At 34.1% G+C, this 25854-nt stretch overlaps 1 protein-coding gene across 5 annotated transcripts in view; it reads left to right on the top strand.

The window, feature by feature from the left end:
* PCDH7 (protocadherin 7) overlaps positions 1-25854 on the top strand; it is a 421565-nt gene that overhangs the window by 190879 nt on the left and 204832 nt on the right. For 2 of the 5 annotated variants that reach the window (XM_008017688.3, XM_008017691.3), the window contains exon 2: positions 6136-6328. In XM_008017688.3, coding sequence (XP_008015879.1) covers positions 6136-6328 — 193 coding nt within the window. Of the gene's footprint in view, positions 1-6135; positions 6353-25854 lie in introns of all 5 variants that reach the window. The other 3 variants (XM_008017687.3, XM_008017690.3, XM_073012477.1) reach the window with 2 other exon arrangements.

Genomic DNA, 25854 nt, shown 5'->3' with positions numbered 1-25854 from the left:
AGCCACCATGTTCAGGCTTCCCAACAGCAGAAGAGCAAGCATGGCAGATAGAGGACCTCTCCCTTCACACTTTTGCCTACTCATGGGACCTCTAGATTTCCAGAAAATAAAGTGAATAAAATTAAATAAAGAGTGAACAATGTTGGTTATAAGTATATGGTAGTTTAAAACAGCGTCAGCTCTAATGCATTTCCATTAGCTGGAGGCTTAGAGGGAGAATGATGGTACGTACAATGCTCCAGGAATTGTACATTATCTGGAGTTTACCTTTGAATGTATTTGTAATAAACTCTAAAATGTCCGAGTAGTACCTATAGTAGGGTATGTCCTCAAGTGAAAGTCTCTAGTATGTCATAATGGAGAAAAAAATAGTTGATAAATACCATTCCAAAATAATCGAATAGAGAAATATTCATGCTTAATGAATGATTAGATTTAAATAGCTTTTAAAAATGTTGAATATTATTGTATGTACATATTTGCAGTACAAATAATTTGCATTTAGAAAAATAAAATTTTAGCACTTTAATAGGATAATTAGGTTTGAAATTTTGTGTGGATTTTAGAAATTCTATTTAGAAGCTTTACTTGGCCAGCTCTATATTTTCTTAAAAAGCATCAAAGCAATGGGAGATAACTCTAGTTATACAGCTGTGGCCTGAGGTATACTACCTTTTATAGTATATGTCTTTGAGGGAGCTTAAGGTTCTTTTTGTAAACTATCTCATTAATTCTGAGAGTATTTAAGTTAGCAAGGGGCAGGTACTATTATCTCCATTGTACAGACTCTGAGTCTAAGGCACAATAACCGAAGCTCAGCTGACTTGTCCTCGAGGACCCACAGGGTTTCTTGGAATAGAATTATTTTCTTGTTCGGTTATTTTTTGTGTGCTTTTTCTTTCCCATTAAACACACATACATCCACATACCCCATTAACAAAATTCCTCAAAACATTTCAATGTTTTTTATAATTATTTTGATTTTATGTCTCTCTTAATTCTAGCTAGCTTGTCTTCTTTGCTCTCTTTCATTCTGCTCCCACCTTCTCTTATCGAGCACGCCTTTTTGTTTACATCTCCAAATATTTATTTTCAAGCAAACCTTCTTCAGTGCCAATGAAGAAAGACAAAAATGTAGATCAATAAATCAAACACTTTACAGAAATACTTGTTTTAACTTCTACCCTATTTCTCTCTCTTGTCATATATTTAAGAGTAGTAGTACATTCCCGCTTTCTCTATTTCTCCATTTATTGACAAGCCAATCTTCTACTTCTTTTGGTCCAACCTACAATTGTTCCCCAGAGTTTAGAGATACTATAGCCACAATGGCCATCTAAAGGATAAATCCAATGGGCATGTGGTAGTCAGCATCCTTCTTGATGTCTCTGATGCTTTTGATCACATAGAATTGCCTTTCTGGAAATGTTATGTTTCCTTGACTTCTGAGTTTTGAAAGTGACCTGCTTTTCATTCTCATCTTTTTGTTGTTGTTGTTGTTGTTGTTTTTGAGACGGAGTCTCGCTCTGTCACCAGGCTGGAGTGCGGTGGCAAGATCTCGGCTCACTGCAACCTCTGCCTCCCGGGTTCAAACGATTCTCCTGCCTCAGCTTCCCGAGTAGCTGGGATTATAGTCACTTATTGCCATGCCCAGCTAATTCTTGTAGTTTTGGTAGAGACGAGGTTTCACCATGTTGGCCAGGATAGTCTCAATCTCTTGACCTCGTGATCCGCCTGCCTCAGCCTCCCAAAGTGCTGTGATTACAGATGTGAGCCACTGCGCCTGGACCTCACCCGTTTTTTTTAATTGCTTGCTTCTAGCAATATGGAATATGGAATCTATAATCAACTTTCAAATATATATTATCTATCAAATTTCTTTTAGAGATCTCAACCAACAAACCACTGTCTTTTCAGTGCCTGCCCTAAATTCCTGAGTGTTAGAGAATCTTGTTTACGCCTCCATTTTACTGGAAACTTGATCACATTATATTTTTGTGCTTTTATAGACTGATAAGGTTTTGAGTTTCTTAAATGTGTAGAATCATGGTTGGAGCATCCTCGAAACCCTGGAACATAATGGACATAAAATAAATGGAGGTCTTGTGAATTAATGACTCAATCCAGTCAGATATATGGGCTTTCTTTATAATGGCCTTGCTGTCCATTTTCACTGCCACCACCTTCTCTCAGCCTTACCTCTTGCTAGGTAAATATTTCATCCTAGCATAATCTTCTGCCTTCAACATTTCTTCTTCCTCCTCTTTCATAAGGAACTGTCAGAAAATGTCTTCATTATTGACCTTTTCTTTAGATAATTCACTTACCTAAAGAAATTATTTGATTTTCACTCTCTTGTTTTTTAATTGTTTCACACACCTCATCCACAGGTTTTGGAATAATTTTCTTTAAGATCTCCGTCTTGCAGTACTTATTCAAGTCTGTAGCTTGTCTTCACAATTTCAAAGAGCTGGCAGACTGACACTCTTCCTCAAGCTCTTTTGCTTTCTCTGCTTTCTCTTCTCTTAGATAGACCAATTTACATTTACAGGACACAAAATCGTTTATCACCCCAGACAGAAAAATACGAAGTTCAGACACTGCAATTTACTAAATGTCTTTATGACCATACTTTTAAGTCTCAAAATGGAACCAGAAGTCTGCTGACTCTCCCTGGAAACTATTTTACACCCTTAAAGAACCGGCTAACTGCCTGGAGCACATTTTTTTCTAAACCTCTACCTATGTTCTTCCTGACAATAAAGTTTCTCATTCCTTTCTGTGCCTGTTCATCAGCTGGGGATTTTTAAAAACTCCCGATCTCTGAGTCCCACCCTGATTGCTGATTCATTGGGTTTAAGTTGGGACCAGATATTGGCATCTGGTTTCTCCACAAGTTCTCTGGGTTCTCTAAGGCACATCTAGGTTGAAGAATTATCATGTAAGCTATTCTACTTCAGAGTATCAGTAATTAACAAAGTGACAGTTACATATATAATGCAAATTCATTCTCTCTGTCAGGAGTTGACACTCTGCTTTATATTTCTGCTTTTGTCAATCTTTCTGGAGTATATAAATAATATGAATATGGTGTAATAACCTTTGCTGTAAAACAGCTATCTTTTCAAGACTCAACTGTCTGCCTCTCTCTCTCGCCGTTTCTCTCTCTGTCTTTCTCTCATTTCATCTAACACTGTATGTCTGATATACTATTTAAATTAAATCTTAACTCTTGCATCAATGGGAGCTCTTTCAGATTTATGACTTCTGTATTAATTTGGTTCACATTGTCAACTTAAATACTTGACCACAAGAAACTTATTATTCAAAATTATCAGAATGAATTTGAAGAGCTAGTGATGTAATGCTGATATCTTACTATGACATTCTAATACAATATTTCAAAATGTGAATAAAATGATAGGTGTGATATATTATAATCTATTGTAGGATACATTTTATTTTAAATATTTATTGAGTTACATTTTTATTCATTCAGATGTTATTTTAAATGCAAAAAGCATTTTATACAAGAAAGGAAGAATTGGTGAATTTAAATATTTTCTAATATATAAATAGATATCAATATTTTTAAATTATGCAATTTTTACTTCTAAAATAACTGACAAAGATTAAATATTCACAGTCAAAATAGGGTAGGAAATCAAGAAAACAAAATGCGTAGGTTCATAGCAGTCATTATATAGTACATTACAGGAAAAACATTATTTTATTCTTAACATTTTTCATTACAAACATAGCTATCACTGGTTTCTCTGCTAGCCTATCCACTTTTGGTGGAATAAATATTTAAGCACATATTTCAAAATTTTTCCAAAATTATTCCAAATTTCAACCAAATATCACTCTTTTTTTCTACTTTTATATCAAAATGAAACACCATTTCTAATCATTTCTTATTTTCTGTTTCTAAGTTTATTGGTATGTCTTATGTATTTCTGTATTCATTTTGTGCTTTCTTCTTGTGTTAATGAAGATATTCTAAAAGATTTGAAAGTCATTAAAATAGAATTAAGAACAGCAGTTGACCCTTCTTTCTCTTTTTATGTGTTTGTTTATTTTTAAATCCATTGCTATGTCTTTAAATGATAATATGTCTGCATAACCCTTGGCATTCTTGGCTAAATTCAACATTGTCATTAAAATTTCATTGTTCAGAAGTATTTACTGAATATTTTCTGTGTGTAGAACAATGTGGTTTTAGGAGACTGTCAGTAGTCTCATTTCCAAGGTGAGACCAAAAGCATTAAACAGTCACAGGTGTGAGAAGTGGGGTGGATGGAGTGGATGGGGTGGGTGGGGTGGACGAGGGGTGGGAGAAAAGAAAATACACACACACAGGTAAAAATGAGGGTACAAATTGATTTCTTTGTTTTTTTTTTAATACAGGGTATTTACATTTCTTTATACATATTTTTTAAATACAGGGTAAAATATCACTACTATATTACTGTAAAGAAATATGAGAATCATTAGTGAAATCAGAATAAAGTTTCTAAATAGTTTATTGTGAGTAAATTTAAATCCATAACATACATACTATGTGTATTGAAAATATTTGTAATTGTTTATAAATACTGCAGTTCCAATTCAGTGAAACATTATAAAGAAGAGAACATGAATTAAATGTTTTCCTTTTGTATTAAGATTCAGCTATTCTGATTTTGACTTTGAATCAGAATAAAAAGGAGACTTTGTAAATATTGTACACTTCAAATAAGTACATGAATTGTGAGCTACTGGGTTAAAAATACTGACAATTCACGATATTTTCAGCTAGTCTTCCATCTGTGACAAAATAAAGGGAAATTTTATGGAAGCGTGTGTTTGTCTTTAGCAAAGCCAATTTATAAATTAGGGGGAGATGTTATAACTCTTCTTAGCCTTCCCATTAATAACCTACCATGTGCATATAATCCTTAGTATTTCTAAAATTCTACTAGTCCAGGTCGTGATTAGTAATTTGTATCATGAACATTCAAGTTATAAAGGTGCAAAAAAGCTTTTGTAACCTTTCACTGTTTTCTAGCAACATTAATTTTATACTTTGTAATAAAAAGAAACAGTCTGAGTTATAAGTTTAAAAATATGTACACTTCTGACATTTTTCACATTCATGCAGCAGCTTTATGGATACAACTATTGCCAAGAATAATCTCAGACTGACATTGCAGGACATTTTTATATGCTTTTCTAAATTATTATTATGTAGCACTGTCAATACGTGGCGTTGGTTTGTTCCTTTAATGAGCCTATTTTTTTATTTAAATTATTTTGTGGTTAACTAAGATAATCTGCAAATACCTTCCATCTTCAGTCCAGCCATTGTCAGTAACATAGTAAATTGTGGGGTTCAATTGGATAAAGTTTCATAAAATTTTTAAGAAACAAATTAAAGGCTGTACATGATTTTACTTTATTGAACAAATCACACACAGTAATATTAAGAACACACAATTAAACTTTATAGTTTATTTTCTACTCACTGTTTAGGGATACTTTTATCTATTATTTCAGTAAAACTCTTACAATTTCAAGGTCAATAGACAATATTTTTATAGGAATTATGTAATAAACATATTTCTGTTTCCTAGCACTGCATCTAAATTCTTATTTGTCAGCTGTACTTTGAATAGTTTAAGTCAACTGCCATCCCATTTGATTTTATAACTTTGTATCATATGGACAAAGTATTTAAAAATTGAGTCTTCTTACAATGGATTAGTTCAATATTTACTGCCTTCACAAATCACTGACCTTGTTTTTTTTAGAGTCCATTTCTGGAAAGCATATCTGAAGTGAATACTATTAGAATAGAAAAAGGTTGAATATGTGGAACTAACTTATCAGATTTAAATGTGTGTTTTAGTGAAATTACTGTTTTCTTAAATCTCTATTTCTGAAAGGGAATTTCCAATTTTACCATAATAAAATCTAAGTTCTAGACATTGTCTTAGATAACACATAGTTAACTAACGCAATTTCAACATATCTATTCATTTTGTGTTGAATTAGTTGCCGGGAGACCTTAATGTATGTAATTTATGTATTTTTTTTAATAAGATCATTTACAATCTTATATCGTAGTGACATTCAGAATCTTTTCTTTTGCAGCCATTTCGTAGAGTGACGTTTTCTGTTGTGAGTCAGCCTCAGGACCCACATCAGGGGTCACTGCAGAGTTGCTATGACAGCGGGCTGGAGGAGTCAGAAACACCAAGCAGTAAGAGTTCTTCAGGGCCAAGACTGGGTGCCCTTCCACTCCCAGAGGACAACTATGAAAGGACCACGCCGGATGGCAGTGTTGGTGAGGCAGAGCATATGGAAAATGGTAGGGGCAAACACAACATCCACACACATAATCACGCTAGTGAGCCGTAATAAGTTGACTCGCGAAGGTCAGTCTAAAACCAAAATAAAATAGCTGACATTAAAACCATTTTATTTAAGTGATAAATATTTGCTAAAATACAGAAATGCCAAATAAAGGAACATAACTCTGTAGATAAAATTCACCCAAATTGCACCACCATTTTAAAGCATCCTGTCCGAAATAAACGCACTTATAAATAAATCAGAACAGGGTCCACTGTGAAGGAAGCTAAATAAGTGCAGAATTCCTAAACAATAGTCACCGAGAAAGGTCTTGTCTAATTGTTTTCTTCTATTCATTTTTGTCATGCAACTATTTCTTCAAGTACAACTGTCCAGTCTTAGTGAAAGGAAATGAAAGAAACATACCTTACTCTACCTTTTCTTGTCCTAGATGTTTAGGAAAGCGTTTTCAGACCTCTCCTTTCCAGTGATCACTGAATAGAGTCCAAGGAGAATAGTACTACTTTGTTCTCCATACTATACAATACATGCTATTAGAATTTCCCTCTTACTTAAATATAAGGTGTTTTTTTCATTTTTATGTGAGAGAAAGGAAGGAAAATAAATCATAATACTCCGTATTTTTATACTGTTTTGAGGTGATTCTCATAATTACCACAATTGACCTTGTATACATTTTCCTTTAAGTTATACATTTAGATTGCAAATAGCACTTTTAAACCTTTCCACATTTGTTTATATTCCCAGAGATAATTTGGTGATTTATTGTCTGGATTTTGAGTCATAAGTAAATGCCTGAGGAATAGATTTGTGTCAAATAATGGAATGGTAAAATTCATCCAAACTTCATTATTCTTTCAAATACGAAGAGAGAGATACGGTTAGAGAGAGAGAAAGGAAGAGGAATCACACACATTTTATCCCTAGTAAAACTTGAAATGGATTTATGTCTTTTGCCATCTCAACCCCCGAGTGAAATAAGACACTCTAACTTTTTGTTATATACCAGTTTCTTTAGTGCTGATATATATGCAAGTAGAGCATATTAATGCAGGAGAAAGACTGATTTTCTTCTGGAAGTTTACCTATGAATATTAAAATCCAGTATTAGAATATAATATATCATAAATGACCCCAAGTGAAAGTATTGCTAAATTATATTATGCTAAATAATTATTTATCCACATTGTTCTCGGGTAAGAAGATATGATATCAGGGTCTGATGACTGATGTCCCTCTTGATTAATTTTGCATAGTTAAAATGGCATTTTGCCTTATGGCTATAAAGGCATGTTTATCTGTGTGTATGATGGTGTGTGCTTATATGGATGGGAGTCTGGTGTGGTTTCTAAGAATTTTTTTTTAGTAACTTTTTTAATGGGTATACAATTTTCGTATGAGTTGCAATGCTGATGAAAATATATTTAAGGCAGATATGTTTAAAATTATTTGGAAAAAGAAATTAAACTAAAAATACTGTAATTACATACATAATATGTAACTACATATGTAATTTGGATGTCAGCTTTATTAAAAAAGGACTTTGTACCACTGGCATTATAATCACTTTTTAATGTTAGTTTCTGTTTTATGAGTTTATGTGGATTCATCACCTTTAAAATAAGAAATAAATAATTAAAAGATAATTATGTAATTACATGCAATTACATATATGTAATCATATGTACTATAATGTATTTATTACATATGTAACATATGTAATTACAGATGTATATATGTAATATAGAATACATATATAGTACATGTAATTACATGTATGTGTATATATGTAATTACAGTATTTTTAATATAGATAGATGATAAATAGAGCATACCTAGGAAGGCAGGATTAATTTAATTTAGGGGTATTACCACATCTGAGATTACCTTTTCATGAGAACATATAATTTTGTTTGTGTTTTAAGAAGTACTTATTCTTACTGTAAAGAACAGAATGTACAATTAAATTTTTATTTTTTGGATGTCAGCTTTATTAAAAAAAGACTTTGTACCACTGGCATTATAATCATTTTTTAATGTTAGTTTCTGTTTTATTAGTTTATGGGGATTCATCACCTTTAAAATAAGAAAGAAATGATGAATAATTAAAATATAATTATATATGACAAACACATGTCGGTTACCTTTTAGGAAACATACATGTCATGGAAAACTTAACAGGTGAGCTTGTTAATAAAATAGAAAGTACAATGAGAAAGAGTTCCAAAAAGCGACCTTTAATTGTTTTTTATAACTAAGTTTTTAAGGCCTGTTAAAAGCAAGGGCCATGATAATGTAATGGATTTTTCCTGATTTTGTATGTGATCAACACTTGAAATTCAGAGTTTGTGTGACCATTTGTCATCTACTAGCTGTGATTCATATTAGCCTTGATCTATAGGTAATAGCAGAATGAAATGTGATGCACTATGGGTGATCTAAATGTAGCAGTTGACCTTTGAGTAACCATTTTGTTGGGGCCATGTTTTCAAACTACTCATCTAGCCATAAAGTGCAATTGTATTGCTTAAATTCTGGTAATTTCATCTTCAATATTAATGGATCATTCTGACATAAATAGAATTGGAATTGAAACCTGTCAAGTATTCATTTGTCATATTTAATTGGAGTTCAGGTAATCTGTAGCTTTTTGCTTGACTAGGTTTTAATCAGGATTTGTATTGGATTTTCATTTGGATTTTCCATTACAATACCATTTGGGATGCTGTGCTAGTGCCTAATTATTATTACCTCAAATATTTTTCTGGAATTTTAACCTATGTGAAACAATGCAGTTATCACCAAGTGTTTGGGATTAACTTTCATTGTAAAGTTGAGAAGATAATTTCCAGTGCAATAACAAGCAAAATTCCAATGTCATGCTACACACCAGGAATAAGTTAGGATAGCTAATGATAAAAATACGTTTTCACAAATGCAAAAAAGGAACTAAAACAGGAAAATTTAAGTGAAATGTACTTACATTTTACAAAAGTTTTATCTTCCTTCTGTACCGTAATATGATAAATACAATTTCATTCCAAGGGCCTGTGTGTTAATGCCCTGTTTAACAAGCTTTAAGCTATATTCTAAAACACATTACTGCCAAATGTAGAATGAGGTTTTATTCTGTTATTAGCTAAGGAAAAAGAATACACCATAAGAACAAACATAATTTCTTACCACCAGAATCTAATAATGTAGAATGAGACCCACCATTTTAAAGTTCCAAATCTGTAGAGTGCCTCAGGTCCCTGCAAAGTAATACTAGAAATTACACCATTTAAAAAATAGTTTAAGAAAACCTTATTAGTTATACATTTATTTGTGACAAAGATTACTAATATATATTTCTTTGCCTTTAATTATCATCAACATTATGAGAATCTCATGCTAATCCTTTAGTATCAATCTAATCAAACATTGAAGTAATTGGTTATTTGTTATTTCATTACAATACATTTAGTAATAAAGTAATAATTCATATAGAGTTTATGGTGGGAAATAGGTAATAACATTTGATAATGAAAATGTTAGAATAATTGATGCATATTGCTATGAATTGATAATTCAAGTAAAACCCAAACATTAGGCTTAAAAGCACCATCTCATTCAAGGCAAGCATTGACTATGCAAGAGTTTGCTCTTATTTTAATTATGCAGTACTCTTCAGACTTTCTCTTGGAGTGGGATAGAACAGTTTCTTTAGGTCTATTGTATTTATCCTGGTCCTTCATGCCATGGCCTACTTGATCTTTCCAAAGCCCCCTCTAAATTATCTTTGCAAAGCCAGTTTGCCTTTGCTATGTAAGTCTTTGTGATAATTAGTGTTTAATAAGCTCAGATATAGAAAACACCTCTCTTGGCTTCTCATCTCAATTTTGCCATCGGTGTGGGTAGGCTGCTGTCTAAGGAAATTAATAAATCAACTCTGAAATCTTACTCGGTTCCAGGTCCAATAATCTGTGATTCTCTTACATTCAATTTTTCTTGTATCTTTTACGCTGTAGAATAGAGACATTTGTCTCATAGTGAGATAGTGAGTGAATTTGACAATGTATGTTAATGTGGGGAGGCCAATAGTGATTCTAGGGCCTTTCTGCCAACCCACACAGCAAGTGCATTTTAATAGTAGAAAATGCATTTTTTACATAAATCAAAGGAGTGGACTGAATCAAATGGTGTGATTTCTGGCCAGGTGGGTGGAAATGTTGGCACCATAATAGGCCAGTGTGGGAGACAGCTGTGGAGCCTCCTTCAGATCCCACTATGCAAGAGCCATCTGCATCTGATCAAGCCCTGAGTGCAATGCCCTCGAAATACATCAATTATGATTAAGACATTTCACAATAGAATAAGCACATATATTTTCTTACTTAGCAATGTGAACTTTGGTCAGAGTGCAAATGAAAAAAAAAGTTAGGAAATGATACGTATTTTTCTGTAGGTAGACTTTCTTAAATATCACACCATAAAAATAAATTAAAAAAAAAAAAACCCAGCAGATGATCCATAAAACAGGCTTATAAAAAGTTAAATGAGGTTAGAAATTTGGCCACTCTAAATCCCTAATTCATTTTATGCCTCTTGATTTTCTCAGATCTTTAAATAATACTTTTGACTTTTATACATGAATATTTTTGAACTTTCCCTTTCCAAACTTCCTTACTTTGTCACACTTATATAAGCTAAGCTCAACTGTTTGATTCATTCTGTTTCCTTCATCTCTTCGTTCTACATGCATTATACCTTGTCCTTGATTATTTAAACATGCTGCAGTAAACCATGGACTTTTCATATTGCTTTTAGACAGTGTATTTAAAATATCATTGGGAATAAGCCACCAATTTTTAAAGGCCAAGTGTAAAGGGACTAGAGACTAAATGCGTATCTTTGTAGGAGATAAAGGACCTCCTCTTTCTCTCTCCTTTTCTCCTGTTTACCTAATTTTCAAGCAGGCATCTGTCAGGCAAAGTTGTCTAGTTATTGGTTTGTGCTGATTTCATGTAGATTGAGCAAACTTCTCTAGCAAGGCTGCCTCTTCCATCTTTCCATAGATCCTCATATACTTTTTAATGGCATAAGCATAATACCTAAAAAATCAAATACCTGTCATACCTTTTTTCGTCTTCTGCAGGAAGAGACTAACATTCCTTGCTAAGGATTCATTTTCATAGTTTTGCATTTCTCTATGTCACCCTAATTGCCAGTGTCTGACTGAGGCTTCATTTTTTTCATTTTTCCTGTCAATTGTGACATGGCTCTATACCTCCCAAGTATCCCCCAAAAGTCTGTATGCCACCATTTTGGGAGGGTACTATTCACTTTGATTTCTTCATAGTAATATAGAGAGAGAGGGATGATAGAGACTGTCTCTAAGCCAGATCTCAACTAATTGAAATGTGTGCTATGTCTGGTAAAAGGAGCAATACAACCTAAAAGAATCTAAAGAAGGTACTGTCCTAGAGAAGAATTGGCAGGGTACTATTCACTTTGATTTCTTCATAGTAATATATAGAGAGAGGGATGATAGAGACTGTCTCTAAGCCAGATCTCAACTAATTGAAATGTGTGCTATGTCTGGTAAAAGGAGCAATACAACCTAAAAGAATCTAAAGAAGGTACTGTCCTAGAGAAGAATTGGCAGTGCTGTGAGTAGAATCTACTAGTTTACAAAACAAGCTTTGAAATCTGATAATATCAGTTTGAATTCTGGCTTTACCTCCTACAAGGAGTATTATTTTCTAACCCCTCTTAGCTTCACTTTGTTCAATTGCAAATCATAGGATTGCAGAAGGAACTAAATAAGACCACAATATGTAATAATTTATAAATAAGTAATAAGTTGTATTTTCACTATATTAATTGATAAAATGTTTTGCCATTATTATTTAAATAACAATGATAAATAGTTGGGATTATTATTGACTTCAGGTAGTTTTTTTTTTTTTTTTTTTTTTTTTTTTTTGAGAGGGAGTCTTGCTCTGTTGCCCAGGCTGGAGTGCAGTGGCGCGATCTCGGCTCACTGCAAGCTCTGCCTCCCGGGTTCACACCATTCTCCTGCCTCAGCCTCCCGAGTAGCTGGGACTACAGGCGCCCGCCACCACGCCTGTCTAATTTTTTGTATTTTTAGTAGACACGGAGTTTCACCATGTTAGCCAGGATGGTCTCCAACTCCTGACCCTGTGATCTGCCTGCCTCGGCCTCCCAAAGTGCTGGGATTACAGGTGTGAGCCACCACACCTGGCCAACTTTAGGTAGATTTGATATAATACAATGGCTTAACCATGAGGACTTCATAAAATACTCAGCCTCACAAATGTAGCATTTTTAAATTACCAGTATATACTCTCACTTTAAATATTTTCCAGTTAATTTTTTGACTTTTGTGTGGAGTACCATAGGGTAGTACTCGTGAGTAGTGACTTATAAATATAGCAAGGACCTAAAATGAGGGGAGGGAAGTCTTCTATCTCTTGGCATCAAATCAACCCACTCTTTGTGTTCTCTGTCATTCAAGGTAGGGAGATGTCATGATCTTTCTCCATTCTTTTCTCTTTATTTAAGTGTTCTAGTTGAATGCATTATTATTCACCTCCCTTTAAATTGCACCTCCCTTTAAACTGCTGCAAATTATTCACATTAACAGGGAAAATGAGCTGAAAATAATGTCCAATTAGTATGCTTACCAGATTCTCAGTCCTTTCTTTTCTAATCTCAATATTAATAATTAACTCTGATAAAATGTGTGGCCGTATTTCCCTTTTTATTCTAATTTGGTCCTTTTAAACTAGATCACTTTGCTGAACCCTTATGACATTTGAGGAGGGAATGAGCGCTTATCAAATCTCAAAGTGACTTTGGAGGTCACTTAGTGGTTTTCTTGCCTCTAGACTCCCAAAGCATTTGCTTGTGTGAATTTCAGCACTTGTTGATAATACATTTGATTGTTTTGGTTCCTTATTTAGTTTAGGTATTATTTCAGTCTTTGAATTCTTTTTGTTTATAGATTATATATAATTCTATCCTTCGTCTGATATTATTGCCAGGTTTATGTATAAAAAGCCTTGTGCTGCTAAAACATAACAAACACTCTTAAACATCTTCTATTTGGTAAAGGAACTCTGGACTGTTTAAGTGTATTTAAGTATAGTAGTCCCTTTTATATATATATGTGTGTGTGTGTGTGTGTGTGTGTGTGTGTGTGTATGATCTTGCTCTGTAGTCCTGGCTGGAGTGCGATGGAACATTCTTGGCTCACTGTAGCCTCAACCTCCCCGGCTCAAGCGATTCTCTCACCTTAGCCTACTAAGTAGCTGGGGTTACAGGCATGCACCACCATGCCTGTAATTTTGTTTATTTTTTTGTAGAGACAAAGTCTCACTATGTTGACAAGGTTGGTCTCAAACTCCTGGAATCAAGCGATTATTCTGTCTTGGCCCCGCAATGTGCCAGGATAATAGACATGAGCCACCCTGCCCAGTAAGTTAGTACTCTTAACCTAGGAGGTTAGCCCACCTACTGAAAAGCCATTTTAACTCAGTATTCCTCCTCTAAGGTAAAACACCTCCATTGTTACCTCTTCTCTTGCAGGTTTTTAGTAAGTAAAGTAATTTTTGCTTTGCAAATAAAACAAAGGAGAATAATAGGTGTCTCTTGTTTCATGGCGTAATTATACAGTGTCAAAGCTGTGGTTATTCATTTTGATTCAACAAACCGATACTGAAAATAAAATATGACCAAGACTTTCTGAGGAAATTTAAGTAAAGGAGAAACAATCTCTGCCTTTAAGATGGAAGTTTTTATGTTTGGGAGATACAACCTTGATCACAGTAAATTAATTATAATGAAAAAAGTAGTAAGCTCATTAGAGAAGTTCAGAGTGGTGTGAGGTACAGAGGGGGAAAGGAAACTTATATGGAGGAAACAATTATAAACGCAAGTTTTGAAAATTTTTATCTTATAAATAAAATGTTGGGCGGGAAGAAGGCCTTGAAATGCTTTTTTCCTGCACATCCTCTCCCTTTACCTACTCATCTTTGATATATTTAAAAACAATTATTATACTGGTCTGGAGGCTTCATTTGAAGCCAAATAAATTTAGATTATTTGTTTTATTTTTCTAGTCCAGTTACTGTTCCCTTTTTATGTCTTCCTTTTTCCTTTTTTCATTTTTTAATATTAAACACAATTAGTTCAAAAACTCTAAAATTTAACCTTGATGAAATTGGCAGCAGAAGCTAAATCCAGATCTAAACTATAAAATAGATTAATTTTGTGTCTTCCTTTTCTCTCTGCTTATAAACATGGATAATTACTAAAAATGTGTGTGCTGTAAATAAGAACTTTCAAACTCAGTAAGAACCTGTAAATAATCTTTTGAAGTCATTGTTATTTATTTTCAGAAGACCAGTTGTATTACTCAAATTAAATAGATGATTAAATTACATTGGAGTAGAGTAGATTGGATTACATTATATTTATTTAAGAAAACAACTCATTTGTTTTGTGAAGGTTGCAAATTGTTTTCGTAATTGTTATTTCAAGATTCAAGTTAAGCATACAGGTATTTATATTACAATCCCTTTATACTGAAATATAGATAGTAGGTTGCTTCATTTTTAATCTTGTCTCTGATAAATTTTACTTAATATATGCAGGTAGATTTTTTGGCATGAAGTCTCATTATCATGTTTGTCTTCTCATTATTGTCCAGAAAATATAATTGTTAAGTTCGTTATAAGAATGAGAAAATATCTGAAATGCATGCAAATTTAAATGCCTCCTCTAGAACAGAGTTTCAACTACTAACATATGATAATCTTAAAGGAAATTAATTTTTGATACTATATGTTTAAATAAAATCTGTGATTAGTGGTATGTTTTGGGAGTAAACAGACAATAGGATAGTACCCAGCTATCTGTAATCCCAGCACTTTGGGAGGCCGAGACGGGCGGATCACGAGGTCAGGAGAGCGAGACCATCCTGGCTAACACGGTGAAACCCCGTCTCTACTAAAAAATACAAAAAAACTAGCGGGGCGAGGTGGCGGCCGCCTGTAGTCCCAGCTACTTGGGAGGCTGAGGCAGGAGAATGGTGTAAACCCGGGAGGCGGAGCTTGCAGTGAGCTGAGATCCGGCCACTGCACTCCAGCCTGGGCGACAGAGCGAGACTCCGTCTCAAAAAAAAAAAAAAAAAAAAAACAAAACACTTTTTCATTTCTGCTTGAAAATACATCTCCCATGGCTTTATTTCTGCTTTGCAATGCTTAGCGTCTTCATTAATTAAGTAGTTCAGAAGCCCTATATGATCTGAGAGTGGTATGCATTTCTGAGGTTGCATTCCTCTGAACCCCAGTGCCCAATGCTGAATTGTGTCCATTGTTTCAATTCCTTGTGAGGCCACATTTCACCAAGGCAGCGTTTGTAGCCAAAGGTCATAGCAGCTATAGCTGAAATTTTATACAGTGAATAGGGAATGTAGAGTGTTATAAGAATCCATTAAGTAAAATTCAACGACCATTTGTTGAGCATTTATTTTATGCAAATTTTTATGAAGGACTCAAAGGTGAATGACAGGCTCTGTTTACTAAGCGTTTAAATATTGTCAGAGAGAATGGCGTGTACAGATTAGATGTTTAAAAGTAAAGGCATGAGAGGCACTATATGGAGAGATTGATTATATGCTACAAGAAGTAGAGGAGGATATGAGTGGGGGTTATAAAAAATCATAGCCATGCTTTGAAGGGTGGAAAAGTAGGGATTTGCTAAGCAGAAATGTGGATAAGGCTGTGGAGAACAGTGAGAGGTACCAAGGATACCTACCTGAGAGGGTGAGGAAAAAGTGATACCATTTGCCAACCTGAGAAAAGTGGAAAGAGCAGCACATTTTCATTGGAATGATTCTGGTTAAGACATGCTGTACTTAAGGTATCTTTGAAAAATGCAAGTGATATTTAACAGGATATAGATCTGAAATTTGTGAGTATAAATAAGCAGAAGAATGCAGCTTTAGGAGTCATTAGAACACTGGTAATGCTGAATTCTTGGGAATAATTCAGACTATGATTTAAGTATATGACACCAGATAAGTGACGTTATCCAAACAGAATGTTGAAAAGTACTGAAATATAAGATAATAAAGGAGAAGTAAGTTTCAACGAATGTGACCATGAAATACATTAAAAACAAAATCAGGCTGGGCAGGGTGGCTAATGCCTGTAATTGCAGCACTTTGGGAGGCCGAGGTGGGTGGATTGGTTGTGCCCAGGAGTTCCAGACATGCCTGGGCGACATAGCGAGACCCTGTCTCTACAAAAAATAGTTAAAAAATTAGCCAGATGTAGTGACACATGCCTGTAGTCCTAGCCACTTAGGAGGTTGATGAGGGAGGAGGGCTTGTGCCCAGAAGATCCAGGCTGCAGTGAGCTTTTATTATGGCAGTGCACTTCAGCCTGAGTGACAGACTGAGACCCTGTCTCTAAACAAAACAAAACACACAAAAAACAAAAAAGTAAAAACTGAAACAAACAAAATGTGACAGGATAAATGAAGTTAGCATTGGGAAAGTAGTAACTATCAAATATCTAGTCCTACAGAGATGAAGATGAAGAAGTAGACGTGTGGGATCGTGTAGATATTGATTAACGAAGAGAGTTAGGTCATTTGCATGGGAGGTATTTTGTGTTTTTACCACCCTTCTTCCCCACTGTACCATAAACTGCTTAAAGACAGGACCTGTGCCTTGGTTACCGTTGTATGATACTTCTGGAATTATTTTTCCATATACGTGTCCAAAACACAAAACTTTGTGTTTACAAAGTTGAATTAAAGTTGTATGTCCTAGACAGGCATGGTGGCTCGCGCCTATAATCCCAGCACTTTGGGAGGCCGAGGTGGGTGGATCACCTGAGGTCAGGAGTTCGAGACCAGCCTGACCAACATGGAGAAACCCCATCTCTACTAAAAATACAAAATTAACCAAGTGTGGTGGCTCATGCCTGTAATCCCAGTTACTCAGGAGGCTGAGGTAAGAGAATCACTTGAACCTGGGAGATGGAGGTTGCGGTGAGCCGAGATAGCGCCTTGCCCTCCAATCTGGGCAACAAGAGTGAAACTCTGTCTCAAAAATAAATAAATAAATAAATAAATAAATAAATAAATAAATAAATAAATAAAATTGTATGTACAAAATAGGGGCCCGATGTTGCTGATACAGATTTAACAGAATTGAGACAACTCAGAAAGCTGGAGATCAGAAAATGGAATTAAGAACACACTTGAGAATTTCTTTCTCAGGTCACCAAGTTCATTGTGACATCGTTATCAGAGGCAGGGGCATGGTGGCATCTTTTGATATCAATCTTAATGAATTTCTAATCGCCTTATGCTTCTAGTTTTCAGGACTTTTTTTTTTTTTTTTTTACAAAATTTTCAGAAAGTACCGTAGAGTGTGACATTTCTGTATAATAGCTTTTGCTGTCTTTTCTTGAGTGATATAATACTAACTCATTGAATTAGTTTTGTCCTCTGGTATGACTTTTATATTTTATTTTATACTATGCAATTATTTGACCATTTTACTTAAAATTAAAAGAGTATGTGACTAATTACATTTATGGTGAGATCTAATAATTTATAACATTTCCTGGTCATCGTAGAAAATTATTTTGTGATTTTAAGATTCTTGACATTGTAACAGTGTTATCAATTGTCAGTAATAGTATACAAGTAGGTGTGCTTCAAAACATAAATCACGAAAATAGAATCTGAATGAGAAATAAATTCAATTGTATAGTAAAAGGACTAATTCCAGTCTATTTTATGTTTGCATAACACCACAGAAATGTCGTGTCACTATGCGTACCACAGCTAGTGCACCATCCAAACTAAGAAATGCTTCCAAATATATTATGTGCAAAGTCATACAAATAATAATTTGGCAGGAAGATATCTTTTTTTTTTTTTGAGATGGAGTCTCGCTCTGTTGCCCTTTTAATGCTGTTTTTAACCTAAAGAAATGAAACCACCAATGACACATGAAGTTATTACTTATTTGTGCTCATTGTTGCTTTATGGGAGTTTTGTACTGTACTGATAAAAAGTCTACCAGTTCACGATAATCTAAACAATTGCTACAAAATGATGTCCAAGTAAAAAAATGCAACTCCCATTTAATCACTCATATGTATATTTGTTTCATGGAAAATCTCTACTAATGTCCATTTTTTGATATATGTTTGCACTCCCCATTGTCCTGAAATATCAAGTAGAATGTATGTAAATGTGGTATGTGACAAGAGAAGGCTACCTGGCTGATTACAGAGTGACCTCTGGGTGGTATCTGTACATTGCTTTCTAGATCCATAAAACACAAATTTTTCAGTGCCTCTGTACAATTTTTCAGAATTGTACAGAACCAAGCATGACAACCAAGTCTCAACTAATTGCAATATCCTAATGTCAAACTGGAACATCGGTTTATTGAACTTAGAACAGGAGAATATCCCATTCAGTAGGTAAGAAAGTCTCTGCCTCCTCTTCAAAGCAATACCCTTTCTTTAAGGAGATCCAAGGAAAATCAGCGCAGCTCTTAAAATGTTGCCTAAAGAGGAGATGGAATCAGAGGAGGAGTTTCTTTTCTTTTTCTTTCTTTTTCTTTCTTTCTTTCTTTTTTGTTTTGTTTTGTTTTTTGTTTGTTTGTTTGTTTGTTTTTTTGAGACAGAGTCTTGCTCTGTCGCCAGGCTGGAGTGCAGTTGGGTGATCTCGACTCACTGCAACCTCTGCCTCCCGGGTTCAAGCGATTCTCCTGCCTCAGCCTCCCAAGTAGCTGGGACTACAGGTGCATGCTACCACACCGAGCTAATTTTTGTATTTTTAGTAGAGACGGGGTTTCACCATGTTAGCCAGGATGGTCTCAATCCCCTTTCCTGGCAATCTGCCCGCCTCGGCCTCCCAAAGTGCTGGGAGTACAGGTGTGAGCCACTGCGCCCAGCCACAAGTTTCTTAATCCACACACTGAGGCTTGATGCGGCCTGCAGAAACAAATCTATCTTTGAGATCATCTGAAAAACACATTGCTTTTGCTCCCTAGATTCAGTGCTTCTTTCAGTGCCAGCTACTAACCACAATCTTGTGTCTCTAACTTATGCTTGTTGTTGTTTGTTTTCTCTTGTCTTTAGGGTCATCTATTAAGGATTTTGCATATTCTTTCTTAAAATATATAAAGGAGTCTTTTCAATAATAGCTTTAGGCCTGCTTCTATAACCAGTCTTCATTTCTCTCCTTGCTTCTGGTCCATTCTATAAGGTGTCTTTGCACTCTCTAAACATTCACCAACTATCTATCAATTATTTAGTTGTTTACTTGGCAGTTCCCCGCTGTTACTCTTGTGTAGGTGATACCTGACACTCACAACTGTGTGCATAAGAAACAATTCCAGATTTATGTGTAATTTTAAAAATCATTAATTAAATGCTCCTAATTCTCAGGTAATTCTCACCTAAAACAAGCTCGATCTTTAATTACATGAATACTTGAGGAAATGGAGTTTCAGGGCCCAGTCTTTACGATTTCCCTTCACTGTGGGTGAAGCAATCTAATCATACATCATCTTTCAATAGGTAACTGGAAGCAACGTGTTCACACGGAACCATATTTTATCAGAGTTTTTCCCTGTAAGCTTACTTCCCTTTATTCATTGTGATCAATAATATTCAGCCTTCACTAGTTCTTTGAGAATTCAATTTTGAGAGGCATTTCTAGTTTCCTGGACAACATTGGTCCATCTCTTTCTCCCAGAATAATTGAAGATCTAAAATCTAATTCTTGCCTATTTCAGCCCCAGACTGTTTTCATCCTCTTTTGTGAAATCAAGCCAGTATGCTTTTTCTTTTGCTGCCCACGTCTGAGTATTATCTATGTCCCCAGGATCAAGTAGCTATTAAATTACTTCTATAAATTGCCCATGGGTTTAGAGATCCCTGTGTGTGTGTTTTTTAAGTAACCACATTTTATTTTAGAACACAAAGTACAGGACTTCTGATTTGATTATTTAGCTTCTTAAACTTTTTCTGAAGTTTTTTGAAAATAGCAGGGAAAATACATTATCACTCTTCTTTACCTTAATGAAAATTCTCAGTTCCACTGTCATTTCATTTCTGAAGGAGAATTAGAGGACTGTTCCACAAACTGACTCTTGGGCTTCATATTTTTTCTTTATTTCTCCATTCTAATAATCTATTCCTTTGCCTTTCCTAAACTCACCATCTCATGCACACTTTCTTCTTTATAATACCTTATCATGACCTTTTGGAGATTAAATAATTCAGTTTCTCTACCAAAAGTCATTATATTTGAGTCATTTTTGACTATCAAGTTTCTCTTTTCCTTTGGGATACCTTCTAGAAGAGTCTATTTAATATTTTCAGTTTTAAAAAGTCCTTCTTAAATATAACAGTTCTACTGTATTGTAATGTATCATATAATCTGTACATTTGCAAAGAATTGGAGCAAGATATCTTGGGTTCTAGTTCAAGCTCTGTCACATTTCCAGAAAGAGAACCTGGGTCAATTCATGTAATATTGCCTTCACTTACACAATAGGTACAATAAATATGATAATAACTGCCCTATCTTCCTCAAAGGGTTATGTGTACTTGAACATATATTTTTTGGAAGTTGGCATTAATAAAAGTATGCTAAAGTATTACTGGAGTATTACTTTACTATATTTAGTTATTTATAGATACTTTATTACTGATGTATTGCTGAAGTATTACTTTACTGTATTTAGTTATTTATAGAAGTATTGAATGCTGAAGTATTATTTTACTGTATTTATTTATAGATACCTTAAAATTGCTGGTAACTAGTTCTACAACAGTCTTTTTCCACATTAAATCAGACTCGCAATGTTCACAATATTTATTAAATGCATGATTATTTTCTTACCTCCAGAAATGTTTACTGGCCTCACTTATATTTAGCTGTAAAGGTAAGTCATTTCTTGGCCCCTTTTGAATTGCCTATTGGTTTCCAATTCTCTAGGCTAAGAGTACATGGGTCTCTAACTACTGTGAACAAGTTCCAGTATTTATAACAAATATAATTCTATGAAAACTGTAGAGAAATAAAACATTAATAGTATCGCATCTATTTTCTACAAGCTAAATGGCTCTGTCTTTGGGAAATCTGCATATATTTTCCTGGATTTATTGTAAAGGAATAGTAAATGACAGAAACCAGTAACTCACAGAGATATTCATCAAGTAATTATTAAAGATCATTCACTGAGCAGTAGCAGAGTAGTTCCAAAAAGGCTGAGATTACAGACAACCCTCAAATATTCAGAGCAGTTAGCAAAGCCTTGTAAAGATTTTCACCGAGCACAGAGTGTGGATAGGATCTGCCAATTAGGCACCAATTCATAGCCCTTATTCACATCTCCATTTAAACCGCTAATTAAGCCAAATACATTTGTAAATGTAGAAATCAACTTTTATGGGATATTTGAGATAATTTTCGGAGCACAGAGCAAAACACCCCAATTACAATACAATGCGAGCACAAAAGGCTTCATGAAGTAATCTAAAGGCACCACGTCATCACAGTGTCAGAGATAAATGAATTATAATTGTATTGGTATTCACTCCCTCTTATAAATACACATAAAATGAAAGAAGCACTAAAAAAGAACAACATAAAGTGGATAATCTATCCATCAAAAATATTTACTAGAATGATAAAATAGTATCCTTATTAAATGTAGAAAAAGAAAAGATAAACAGAGCAAGGAATAATTGAATTAGTAAATTAATTCTTTTATAGTACATTGGTGTCTACCTGAAGTTTCTATATAATCATTCGCTTTACAGTATCACTCAGAGCAAGGTAATGTCGACATTTTACAGATGATAAAAGTGAGAAGAAGATATGGAAAGTTGTAGTTAATACCTGATAACTCTTAGTATTTAATATGTGATAGCTTTTATTTTTAATTATTTGTTGCTATTAACTCTAAAGGGCTCTATTTGCGTTATTGAATTCAAAGTTTATGAAAACCTATTATGGCCATTATAATTATTTATATTTTAAAAACTCATTTAGGTAGAAAAACATTTAGTTTTTATGTTATATTTAACAGAAGCACTGATTTATTGCATAGTTTTAAGCAAATCCCTTAGCCTTTTGTTGTCTCATTGTCTAAGGCAGGCAATAAACTTTGCTCTACCTATTTTTCAGGTAATTTCTCTTTTCATCTGTGTATTATAAAACACAGTGCACTTTTTAAAATTTTTTACATAAAGCGATATTTATTTTATCATCGAGAACCACTGTAAATTATAACTTTGATGTTGGTACCTGGGATTATAACTCAGATGGTCAAGTATTCACATCACAAAAATTAGGAAGAGACTAATAGATTTTGGTGGGAGGTGTTGTTTTTATTTGCCTGTTTGTTTCAGAATAACAGAATAATAGACTCAGTATCATGAACCAATTAAAGAAATATACAGATGCTTTATTTATGGTTAAACTTGATAGTTATATCACTTTTGACTGTAATTCATTGGTAGTTCATTCAGAACACACACACACACACACACACACACACACACACACACACACACACACCTGCACTGTATCCTTCTACCAGGGTAGAGAATATGCTTAACTCAATGGGAGGAGGCATAAGAAAATATTGCATTAAGAGCCTGATTCTGGAGTTGGTCCCAGGACTCCCAATGATTGTGGAAACAAAGCAATTAACTTTTTAATTATGCAAACCATTCAGTAAAGTAAGCAGTAAAAAATATGTTAGTTTATTTAATACTTTTAATATTCTCAGTAATGTTGGAAATTTCGAACTAAGCAAAAAACTTTAGCTAAATGTGTAAACTCAGATTTTTCTTTCAAGTTTTTCTCTCTGCTGAAAAAATACAGGAAAATATTGCCACATCCATTTCAAACTTTTAAAACTGCTAGATAATCCATTTTAAATCATATGATTTTTATAATATGTGATTCAATTAGAAAATATCTTAGCTATTTTGAGTCTTGGTCACAAATATTTTTAACTGCAACACAAGTCACAACCCTTCCTCCTGCCTCGCTAGGGAATATTTATTTTAATTATGCCTGCCAGTTGATCTAAATTATTGAACTTGCTCAAACTTGCTGAAGAATTAGAAGCTTCCTTGGATACAGTAACAAATTAAAGTAAAATGGAAAACAATTTTGAAATTACCAGCATGACAGAAATAAAAGGGAATATTTATTATGCACACTAACACATTTTCAAGTTTCCTTGTTCTCAAGTATATCTCATTAAATCTCTTTATGGCCAGGAAAGGATATGCCTTACAAAAGTGGATCAATGACTCGACTGGAGCAAGCATTTAAAATATTGTAAATTTCCTATTCTAATATCAGGATATTTTGGGATTTTTATTTGACATATGGAATCATGTCATCTATTTAGGAACACACATGCAGAAAAGATGCATATTTCAAAGTAGAATTAAGTAAAAATATGTGTTTCCACTGAGAAGCTAGCATGTGTAGCTTGCTAATAATTGACCTCGTCATTAAGCAACTTTCAGTCCCCATCTGCCAATTCTGCTATGTAATTATCATATATATTTTACCATCAGTGGTAAGGCTTTCATTTTCTTCCTGGGAGTAAGGCAGGACATTTCTGACGTGGTTAGGACAATTCTCTTGTAGCAATAGGGGAAAAAAGAACAAAAAATGTAATATAGCTACATGGAGAGATGTCTGCCTCTGAGCTCTTTTCATTTTAGCAGCTTGAGAAATATTGCTCCACGTTATTGCTCAGACACACATTCTTTCTAAACGAAGGTTACTGCCATTGATTCCCAAGAGCTAAAGGATTCATTTTAATATTTTTGCACTTCATTTAGCTAGTCTCCTTATTGATTGGACTTTATGAACTATCTACTTGTACGCGACATGCATTCCTAAACAAATTTGAGGACAAATATTTCCTGGATCAACATGTAGAGAACTTGACTTGCCAATTACTGTATATTTTGGATACTCATTCTGAAATTTATGAGCAAACTTTAGAAAGAACTGGCACTGCTTATTGGGGAAATACACACACACGCGTGCGCGCGCGCGCACACACACACACACACACACACACACACCAGCCTTGATCAGCTAGGCCAAGCAGGTTTGAGGCACCTCCTGGAAATAATTTGAGTAATAAATTATCCTTTCAGAAAGATTTTATTTTGGAAATGTTCTATTAAATTAAAATCAATCGTTTCACACCTTGCAAACTTGACAGTCTCTTATTATATTGAGATATTTTTATATTGTAAAATTAAGTAGTAGTTTTTACAATATAGTAAGCTTTAATAAATGACTAGTAGAAAATTTGTAGTGTATGTGCCTTAAAATTCATTTTTTTCTCTTATTACTTAACGTGCCAATTTGAAATTTAATATAATCTTTTAAGTAAAATACTGACAGAGAAACCCTGTAAGCTGAACTTAAGATTGTAGTTTCCTAATTGCCTTCTAATGCTTTTTCCCCTCCAGAATAAAGTGTGTCCTTATATTTTTATAATATGGAGTTAAAAATATACAAATATATTTTAGAGTATTTCAAAATACTGCTTCAAGGTTATTTCAGTGAACTGCTCAAGTACTTCATCATTTTGAAATATCCTTTACACCTAAAGCTCTAATTTTCCGTACAAGGGATATTGTTTTTTAATGCAAGCCTGAAAATCCCTGGGAGCACTTAGGCCTGCCACTGTCAATGCACAATAAGAGGTCTCAACAAGAAACCCCATGTCCTGAGACTGATGCTGACAGTTGGTATTTTAAGTTTCTATTGAAAACTTACGATAATCTGATGTAAATATGCCTATTATTTGTAATAACCATTTCAGTATTGTGGTATATTAGGCTTTTCATGCGCTTTCTCTCAGCACTGGAACCCAGCCATTATTCTGTCCTTGGCTTCTGTATTGCTTGCTATAATAAAGTCCTTCTGATACTACTGGTAATAAACCTTCATGGATGCAATCCAAGATAGACCCTACTGATAACTGAATTCTCTTTAATAGTGAATTGTATTCTTTTGAGACTCCAGCATAGTTATTTTCCTTTAGAGTTAAGGGTTTTACATTGAAATAGTATTTATTTATTTATTTATTTATATCATTGGAGAGTCTCACTGCCGTGACTAAGAAAATTGCTCCATAAAATACTTGGTAATGTAAATATGAGAATGAAAGTTATACATCTGATGATTTATCAAATTTATGGCTTGTACCAACACAACTGTCTCCATAAAGGAATTTAATACACACACTGGAGAATATTCCTGTAATGCCTAGTAAAAATGGATGCTGTTATACTATGAGATCTCAAAAGCAGGAATAAGTCTAGAATTATCCCTTTGACATTTCTAATTATGCATGGCCTGGCTTCACAAATCTAAATTTGATATAGGACAACT

Source organism: Chlorocebus sabaeus, chromosome 27, assembly GCF_047675955.1.
Source record: "Chlorocebus sabaeus isolate Y175 chromosome 27, mChlSab1.0.hap1, whole genome shotgun sequence".
Taxonomy (NCBI): Eukaryota; Metazoa; Chordata; class Mammalia; order Primates; family Cercopithecidae; genus Chlorocebus; species Chlorocebus sabaeus.
The sequence above is the reverse complement of the archived record's forward strand: the minus strand, read 5'-3'. Positions and strand labels throughout refer to the sequence as shown.